The sequence below is a fragment of the Arachis ipaensis genome, chromosome B02, assembly GCF_000816755.2.
Source record: "Arachis ipaensis cultivar K30076 chromosome B02, Araip1.1, whole genome shotgun sequence".
In the NCBI taxonomy this organism is placed as follows: domain Eukaryota; kingdom Viridiplantae; phylum Streptophyta; class Magnoliopsida; order Fabales; family Fabaceae; genus Arachis; species Arachis ipaensis.
Window position 1 is genome coordinate 93707866 of NC_029786.2, and position 10198 is coordinate 93718063.

General features: G+C 29.5%; 2 protein-coding genes across 3 annotated transcripts in view; both read right to left on the minus strand.

Annotated features, from left to right (window-relative positions):
- Window positions 1-10198, minus strand: part of LOC107625768 (beta-glucosidase 11-like) — a 27315-nt gene that overhangs the window by 6150 nt on the left and 10967 nt on the right. Inside the window, exons 1-3 of one of the 2 annotated variants that reach the window (XM_016328474.2) lie at window positions 1192-1447; window positions 1035-1104; window positions 63-118 (exon numbers count right to left, since the gene is read on the minus strand). In XM_016328474.2, the coding sequence (XP_016183960.1) occupies window positions 63-118; window positions 1035-1104; window positions 1192-1329 (264 nt within the window). In that variant the 5' untranslated portion in view covers window positions 1330-1447. Of the gene's footprint in view, window positions 1-62; window positions 119-1034; window positions 1105-1191; window positions 1448-10198 lie in introns of those variants that run through there. The other variant, XM_021116199.1, reaches the window with a different exon arrangement.
- Window positions 2241-10198, minus strand: part of LOC107625767 (beta-glucosidase 11-like) — an 8847-nt gene continuing 889 nt past the window's right edge. The window contains 10 exon segments of the mRNA XM_016328473.2: window positions 2241-2597; window positions 2705-2795; window positions 3085-3203; window positions 3866-4090; window positions 4170-4285; window positions 4647-4902; window positions 5060-5147; window positions 5253-5324; window positions 5621-5696; window positions 8912-8967. Of these exon segments, the coding sequence (XP_016183959.1) occupies window positions 2351-2597; window positions 2705-2795; window positions 3085-3203; window positions 3866-4090; window positions 4170-4285; window positions 4647-4902; window positions 5060-5147; window positions 5253-5324; window positions 5621-5696; window positions 8912-8967 (1346 nt within the window). The 3' untranslated portion in view covers window positions 2241-2350.

Sequence of the window (10198 nt, forward strand, 5' to 3'; positions counted from 1 at the left end):
AAATACATAATTCTATATATTAAATAACTGATTAGTGGCTGTTTTTTATAATATGTACTCACCTTATATTTGTGATACTGATCACATGCAATGTCTCCATCACCCTTGAACATATTTGCTGTAAATTTAATTCAAAAGGGGGTAATTCATTATTGTAAGGGTAACTAAGGATTTTGTAACATGAGTTCTAGCAATTTTTGTAACTAAATTATCAACAGCATAATTAGAAAAGTTAAGAAGTTTATGTTACACTAGTTACTTATGAATATTGTATATGCAATCAAGTCCAAACCAATCTACTAATAAACCAAGTAAAGTCGGTTACTTATGAATATTGTATATTTTTTTTTTTTTTTTTTTTTAAATATTTTTTAACCCACACAATTCAATTCACGAATACCCTACTTAAAAGTGTATGTTGAGCCCCTAAAAGAAAACTAGACGTATCTATGTGTGTCATTATGTGCATCAGAGCCAGAAAATCATCTCAAATTAATCCTAACAAAATTTTTATGGGATAAATTTATTTTTAAATAAAAATATTTAGCTGTATAATTTTTTAGATTATTAGATAAATTTATTTCTGATAAAATTAATTAATTAATTAATTATCTTTATGAATTTCAGATAATTAATTTCCTAATCCTTTTTAAGGAAAATTAAAGACTAATTTTTTTTGTTTTAAAATATTAAACAAGTAATCTTATCTCTTGTTAAAATTTAAGAAAAACTCACTTCTCAATTTTTCTGTCGCTATATTCTCTAAATTTGTAGTTAATTATCAACAGAAAAAATTTGTCGCAAAAACCATCACTAATCCAAAAATTTTAGTAATGAGACTAATTTATCTAATATTCTAAAAAAAGAAATCAAAGATCATTTTATCATTTTTTTTAAAAGAATAGAAGTAAATTCCTAGTTAAACTCTTTGTTTAAAAATACTAATTTATCTATTACAAAAATTGTTAATAAAGAATTTAAGATATGACTAAAGAAGATTGTGAGTCCATAAATTAATGAAGAGATAGTAGTACCATTGCCGGCATGCGCATAAGTATCCCATATGCTTGGCTTCCTTCCATCTTCATCTGCTGCACCTTCTACCTTTTCTCATCCCATATATCTTATTTATTAATTACCACTCCATTTATCAAAACTATATCATTCATTTGAGACGAGAAATTAAAGAACCTGATATGCAGATGTTGAAGCACCAAACACAAATTGAGGCGGGTATTCATCTCTTCTCAAACCATCAACTACTAACAAAACTGATGAACATACCAACAATAATAATAACTCAACCACAACAAATCCCTTCTTCCACATCCTTCTCCTTCTTCTTATGCTTTGAGATTGTTAGTTCTTTTTCAATCATATAACATGAAGCATGCAAGTAGGTAATATAATAATAAAATAGCAAATATATAACGCATGATTAATGTGTAGTATAATAATAGTAATAATAAGGAAAAAGTTTGTTCTTATTCTTGTGGACACAATATATATTCTTAAAACTTGCTTACAAGTTAGAGAAAGAGGCAAGTTTTTATTGGTCAATCGGGCCTATATTATATGGGTGTTGCATAGGGAACGCCCCATTTGAGATCTACACACCTTTCAATACATGATGTGGTATCTTTCTGCCAGGCTTTATTTATTGCAGCTCACTACTGTTATTTTTTTTTCCCCTTGATTCTTTGCACATTTTCCAGGAGGTGTATAGGCAATATAAATGTGAGAGAGAGAGAGAGAGATTCATGTGCGTACTATAGTAATTTGTGAGTGTTAGGGATTTGCGTTCGACGAATTATTTATTAGAAAAAATTCATGAGTCAATTAGTTTAAATTGAAAATTTTCATCATCCATGTCTAAATAATTGCTTTAGATGCAAAAAAAAATTATTTAGATAGATTGCACTTAAATGAAAAAAATTCAGTAAAATAATTATTTTACAAAAAATCGTTTTTTTTTTAAATTAATATTTTTATGATTGAATTAGGTACACTCTCTACCATTAAAAATAATAAATTCGAGACACTGAAAATTCTAAATAGGAGAATAATAACAATATCGTATCTTCAACTTATTTTCTATAATTTTATTCCTAAATTCCGAAGAACAAAAATACTTCGAAACATTTGAATATGCTATATCATGCATATATAAAATGTAAATGCTTCAAAACATTCATTATCCAAATATTATAGGAAATATATATACAATCTCATGTTGATTATACTAATTAACTTTGCATTAATTGTCACTTGATTATTCTTTGGCATGCTACACCAAATATCGAATCATGATCATAGTACAAACTCATATCAATTAGATTTTAACTAGTCCTTACACATTATTAAATGGCATTATGTAATAAGGATTTTTTTTCTCAATTTGCATGGCCACCATTGGGTCCATAGTTCTATTGTTGAGGAAATTAGAGTACCATACAGAAGAGAGCTTAGGTTGTCTCCTCAACGTGGGGTCCTTCAAATCAATGTAATAAAGCCCATAAGTGAATTCATATCCACTCAATAATTCAAACACATCCATGAACGACCATACAAAATAGCCTCTAATGTCATGTCCATTCCTTTCAACATCACAAAAAAATATAATTATAAACTGAATTAGCAAAGGTTCAATAAATTTTTATGGGAAAAAAAAGAAAAATGCTAAAAATGAAAATGGAAGTACTACCTTAGCATATGAAGTATACTTCCAATGTATTCTTGTAAGTAATTTATCCTTGGCCAGTCTTCCAATGATGAATTTCTATGTGTTTGTTGGCCTGCGAAAGTCCAAAAAATAATTACTATAATCATATCATTCTAGGATTGGTTTGTTTGACAAAAGAATTATTGGAAGCTTTTGAGTTTTGAGATCTTGATGTCATCGGGACACAATAATCGATAGAAATTTAATCTAGTCCGTCTTGATTAGTTTTAGAAAACATAAATTATTCTTAAAGAGAAGTCAACGTCATTTGCCTAAATAGACGAGTGTCACGATGAATTTTATCAATTTTCAAAAGATTCAGCCAATGTAATTTGTTCTCAAAAGAGACAAGAGAAGCAAACCATTTTCGTGAATGTAAATTGGAAAATTTCCATAGATATTCTTCAATGAGTCAAGCAACCCTTGCAAAGTCCATGGAGTAATTGGAATCTGAACCGTACCAACCAATCAAATAGTTAGTCTAAAATATCACCCATCGATAAAGATTAAAAGATAAAATTTACAGTAAGATATATTTTTTATCGAAATTTATCAAAAAATTTAAAAATATCTTTAAGTTTTATTTTACATTAATTTTATTTCAAAAAATTTTTTTATTTGTATCAAATATACTTCTGACAGTTAAATTGTCAAAAAACTTAAACCTAATCCAACAATACTATTTGATATTTATTTGTGTTAAAAATTGTCTTTGTAAAATCATTGTTGAATTAGTCATAAATTTTTTAAAAAATTAACTGCTAGAGATACATTTGATATAAATAAATTTTTTTTTAAATAAAACTAAAATAAAATAAAATTTAAAAATATTTTAAAAATTTTGACAAGAATAAAGGTATAAACTACATTAAAAAAGATTATAATTAGAAGTTTTTACTTCTCAAACTTAAATAGGTGGTAGCTTGAGTTTCAAGTAAATAAAGATAAAAAAAAAAATAATAGGTGAACAAATTATTTTTATAATTAAGTCTAACCAATTTTTTTTTATATCTCTCTTTTTGCTTCTTCTTTTTCTTGAATTAAAATTTCTGATAATCTTTAAATTATTAAACCAACTTGGTTGAATTTAATTATCAAAATAATTTGGTCATCTAGCATCATCGAATAAGATATAGTATAAACCTACCTATAAATTCAGCAGCTACATCTGCAGCATAGTCTCTTTCCTTTATATATAAGCTTCTAGGATTGTCCTTAACATAAAATGAAAAGTAAAAATTTATTCCTAGAAAGTCAATGGAGCCTTTCACCAAATTTGATTCACTTTGTGTGAATATTGGAAGCCTTGAGCCAACATTCTTTTTCATGGTTTCAGGGTAATCTCCAAAAGTAAATGGATTCAAAAACCTACAATCATAAAACACATACAAATCCAATTGAATTATGTAAACAGAAATACAGTTATAATTATTAATATCTTACTTACCACCCATGATAGAAGTCTTGAGCCCTCTGAACAGCAGTTATATCTTCACTAGAATTTGTCAGAGGAACAAAACCATAAGTAATAAGATTAAACCCAATAAATCCATGTTGCTTGAACTGCATGAAACATAGGTTGCTTAATAGTAAATTTATAAATGGATTTCATATATAAATTATAAGATTTCATACTTTATTTTATGAGAAATGCTAGGGGGACAGCAACTTTTGTAATTTATAGATATTAAATAGTCATCAATGATGATTTTAATAGTGTGAGATTGGTATGAGATTTCATCAATGACTCATTTTTCTTTGCTGGTTACATGCTGACAAGAATTTAATAAAGTTGCTGCCCTCTAGACTTTTCCTTATTTTATTACATTACATAATCTAAGGTTCTTATTTTAAAATTTATATGATTTTCTTTTATATAGGATTGTAACATACCTCTTAAGTTTTATCTTACTTGAAAAATTACCTGGTACTTGTTCCTATACAATGTTGCAGCTGATGCATGAGCTAACAACATATTATGTGTTACCAAATATGGCTCAGTTGAAGAATTCCCCTTAGAGCAATTAAATATAGAAGAAGGAGAACAATGTTGAGGTGGTAAGAATCCTATATCATAACCACCTTCTGCAAAAGCATTTCCCTCATTCATTGTGGTCCAATGTTTCACTCTGTCTCCAAACTCTCTAAAGCACACATCTGCATATGCTGTGAAGTCTTTTCTACAAGAATATGAATGTACACAAATTTGGACATATACACATAAAATTTTGATTAGTTTAACAAATTTACTTCAAACATGAATAACTTTGTCAGTAATATAATTTTTATTTACTTCAAACATGAATAAATCCTATATTTGAAGTCCGGGAACCGTACACAATTTTTTTATTAATCCATCCTCCATATTCATCCTCAAGAGCTTGTGGTAGGTCCCAGTGATGTAATGTAACATGTGCTTGAATTCCTACAAGAGAAACAGAATTAGACAAGAATAAGTAATGGAAGGACTTCTCTCTTAGTTATTAATTAAAACATTAGCATAAATTAAAGATATGGTTTGCGCATAAACCTTGACTTATCAGTTCATTGATAAGATTGTTGTAATATTGTAATCCCTTTTGATTGATTGGGCCTCTTCCATCTGGTGGTAATTAAAAAAAAATTCAAATCCACCTTCTAGACATCATATGATATCATTTATTTCAATACTAGAATATTACACTTCAGTTAATTAGCTTGCATCGTTATCAGGTAAGAGGAGTGCTTGAGACCAGCACTTTTGTTAAATTCTGACTAGTACTTAACCATCAAAAGAAAATTGAATGATTCTACACCATTTGATACAATCTCACACCATTAAAAACATCATTGATGGCTAAAAACTACAAAATCTGCTGGTCCTAGACTTTCTCATCAGGTAATATATAATTTGATCACCTGGAATAAGTCTTGACCATGATATCGAAAATCTATAGGCATCTAATCCCATTTTGGTCATGAGCTGTACATCTTCCTGCATGAATATTTGGATCAACAAATAGTGATAATTAATAATTAATCGATATAAGATATTGTTGTGAAATAAAAGATATATATAATAGAGATGTACAAATAGAAGACTCTAGTATTAAAATAATTAGCCCAATAATAATTTATATATATATAATAATATTATATGTTGTAATGTGTATATATATACAAAGATAGAAAGAAGTATTAAAAATAAAGAGAGAGAGAATCGCATCTGTTTATTGTTGCAATCTCAATATAATAAAGATGGTTAATATTGCTATTAATATTATATGTAAAGAGTAATAGAAAATAGAATTTAAAATACTTATAAAATAAAAGAAGAGAAAGAATTGTAGTAGAAATATAAGAAGAAGAGTATTTGATTGCAGCATAAAATAAGATTGATTTGTATGAAAAGGAAGGGAGAATAGTATTTTGTTATTGCTTGTAGTGTATTTCCATTCAGAGGCTTAAGCCTCTATTTATACACGTACATGAGAAAGCTTTTCAAGTTCATATTAAATGTGGTCTTCTAAGTCATCCTTGAGAAACTACACCTCATGGAAAATGGGCATCCACGTAAGGTGTGATAGAATCCTTATCACAACAATTCAACCGATTTACCTATTTCTTCGGGTTTATTATTTTTTAAACCAATTCAATATTAGTTATTTATAGAAAAAGAAGTAGGGGTGACAGTAGAACATGTGGGGCGTATTTTTGTCCTATTTGACTCCGTTTTGTCTTACAATAAATTGCATCCAATCTATTACTTACTGTAGGTAGTAAAAAAGGATTTTTTTTTTTGTGACTAAACAAGGAAAGAAACAAAGCAAAAACTATTCTAAATCCGAGCGGATGATTCGTTGGAGATCAATACCTTTCCAAGATCTTTCATCTCAAACTCTTCTTTTAGAGTTTTTATAATTGTTGGAATCTCTTCAGGAGTCCCAATGATATTTAAATCATCAACGTACACAGCAATTATAATGAATCCGGATGCAGATTTCTTTATGAAAACACACGGACAGATATCATCATTCTTGAATCCGTTTTTGGCCAGATACTCAGTAAGACGATTATACCACATTCGTCCAGATTGCTTTAGACCATATAAAGATCTTTGCAATTTGACTGAGTATAACCCTTACGAATATTCATTGGATGGTTTAGATATCTTTAGTCCTTCAGGGACTTTCATATAGATATCCCGATCTAATGAGCCGTACAAATAGGCTGTTACCACATCCATTAAATGCATATGCAGTTTATGATATGTAGATAAACTGACCAAATAACGCAATGTTATCGCATCCACTACAGGGGAATACGTTTCTTCATAATCTATACCGGGCCTTTGTGAAAAACCTTGTGCCACAAGTCGGGCTTTATAGCGCACAACTTCATTTTTCTCATTTCGTTTTCTCACAAATACCCACTTATATCCAACAGGTTTTACATCTTCAGGTGTACGGACTACAGGTCCGAAGACTTCACGTTTTGCAAGTGAGTCTAATTCAGCCTTCATGGCTGCTTCCCATTTTGGCCAATCATTTCTTTGTCGACATTCTTCGACTGATCTTGGCTCAAGATCCTTACTTTCATGCATGATATCTAATGCCACATTATATGCAAATATTTCATTGACAATTGTCTTATTTCGGTCCCATTTCTCTCATGTAAAGACATAATTTATCGAGATCTCGTCATTTTCACAATTTTCAGGTACCTGAACGTCTTCTGGCGTTATATCAGAATTTTGGATAACTGCAGGTGTCTTTACTATGTCTTTTTCAACAGGAATCATATTTACCTCTTTTCTCTTTCGAGGATTTTTGTCTTTGGAACCAACAGGCCTGCCACGCTTCTGGCGTGTATTTGCTTCAGTGGCTATTTGTCCTACTGGGACATCAATTCGAATTGGGACATTTTCCGTCCTGCCACGCTTCTGGCGTGAATTCGCTTCAGTAGCTACTTGTCCTACTGGGACATCAATTGGAATTGGGGCATTTTCCGCTGGTATATAAGATTTGGTTATCCTCTTTGTATCGGAAAATGCATCAGGTAATTCATTTGCTATTCTTTGCAAATGTATAATCTTTTGAACTTCTAGTTCACATTGCGCTGATCGAGGATCTAAATGCATCAACGATGACGCATTCCAATTAAGTTCCTTTTCAGGAAGCTTATTCTCTCCCCCTAATGTTGGAAATTTTGATTCATCAAAATGACAATCCGCAAACCGGGCTTTAAACACATCACCAGTTTGTATCTCAAGATACCTCACTATAGAGGGAGAATCATATCCAACATATATCCCCAATTTTCTTTGGGGTCCCATTTTGGTGCGATTAGGTGGTGCAATGGGAACATATATCGCACACCCAAATATTCTTAAATGGGAAACATTTGGCTGCTGGCCAAAAGCTAATTGGATAATTAGATATAGTTTCTTTTTGTGTGAAACAAGGTAAACAAAATTTAACTAGCTGGGGCCAATGAGCTACAGTCCAGCCAATGGGTTAGTGGACTAATTAATCTCCAATAATTTTCCTGTACAAAAAGAAAAATCTCCAATAATTTTCCATTTGTTGTGAAATAAAAGATATATATAATAGAGATGTACAAATAGAAGACTCTAGTATTAAAATAATTAGTCCAATAATAATTTATATATATATAATAATATTATATGTTGTAATGTGTATATATATACAAAGATAGAAAGAAGTATTAAAAATAAAGAGAGAGAGAATCGCATCTGTTTATTGTTGCAATCTCAATATAATAAAGATGGTTAATATTGCTATTAATATTATATGTAAAGAGTAATAGAAAATAGAATTTAAAATACTTATAAAATAAAAGAAGAGAAAGAATTGTAGTAGAAATATAAGAAGAAGAGTATTTGATTGCAGCATAAAATAAGATTGATTTGTACGAAGAGGAAGGGAGAATAGTATTTTGTTATTGCTTGTAGTGTATTTCCATTCAGAGGCTTAAGCCTCTATTTATACACGTACATGAGAAAGCTTTTCAAGTTCATATTAAATGTGGTCTTCTAAGTCATCCTTGAGAAACTACACCTCATAGAAAATGGGCATCCACGTAAGGTGTGATAGAATCCTTATCACAACAGATATGATATATTTGTCAAAGATGAAAGATTTAATTTCCTTGTACCGGGTCATGGTGTATAATTGAATATATACTCACCTTATATTTGTGATATTGATCGCATCCAGCTTCTCCATTACCCTCGTACATATTTGCTGTAAACTTAAATCAAAAAGGGGTTAATTCATATTGTAAAGTAAGTAAGGATTTTGTAACATGGGTTCTAGCAACTTTTCTGTTACTTATTAGATTTTTGCAGTAGTCACTTATGAATGTACTGAAACTCCCTATAACTTATTTAATTTGTTGGTTCCTGCCATTTCTCTTGAGAGAAGCCTGAGTCATAATTTGGTGAATTGAACACCCAGAAGGATTTGAGATTCAGTTAGCAAACAAAAAAGAGTATGATAATGCGAAACAATCATATTAAACCTACACAAAAAATAAGCTGAAATTATTGCGAATGACCGGAGAAAGATCTTAGATCAATCCAACCATGAGAGAGCCATGAGTAGGTAGAAATAAACTTGATGGTATTATCAAGAGATATGTAATAGAAAAGAAACAAATTTCTTGTTCAACATGGAGCCACACTATAAGAAAAACAGTCTATTGTCACGCTTCTAAAACGTGTCGAAAAATGAAAAAAAAAAAGCATAATAACAACAACTTCTCATAATGTTTTTTGAACTATTAGCATGTTTTTGAAAGCCAGTTATTTTATCGTCACGTTTTTATCGATCTATTAATACGTTTATTTTTTTGTTATATTTTTTTATTATCATATTTAAAAACGTGGTCATATGTATAATTCTATAGTCACACTTTTAAAGCGTGTCGAAAAGTACACATACAATCAAGTTTTTAGAAACTTGCTCATTGGTTTAGTTTTTGTTACGTTTTGAAAGTGTGACCAAATCTCTAATAAATCGCTACTTTCATAAAAGTGTAGCCATTGACACTTTTCAGCCACGTTTTTAAAGGATAAAAAAAAGTGTGGCGGCAGAATTTTTTTTCTTGTAGTGCCATGAATCATTATTGTTTTGGAATTTCATGATAGTATATTTTTTAATTTCTAAGTTTATGTTTCTCATGGTGTGTGAGGTCGAATATTTTATTACCAGCTATTAAATTAAAACAATGTGCGTGCATCAGATAGATTCGAAAAAAAACAAATGCCAAACTCCAAATTAAGCGCAATAACTTTTTCATAGAATAAATTTATTTTTAACGAAAAAAATTAATTACATAATCTTTTAAAACATAAGATAAATTATGCGTAAAATAAATACATAAATTAGTTTTTTATTTTTAAAAAATTTAAATAATTTAATCTCTCAATCATTTTACTTTTAAAAAATTAAATTAAATATTGATTTGTCTTGA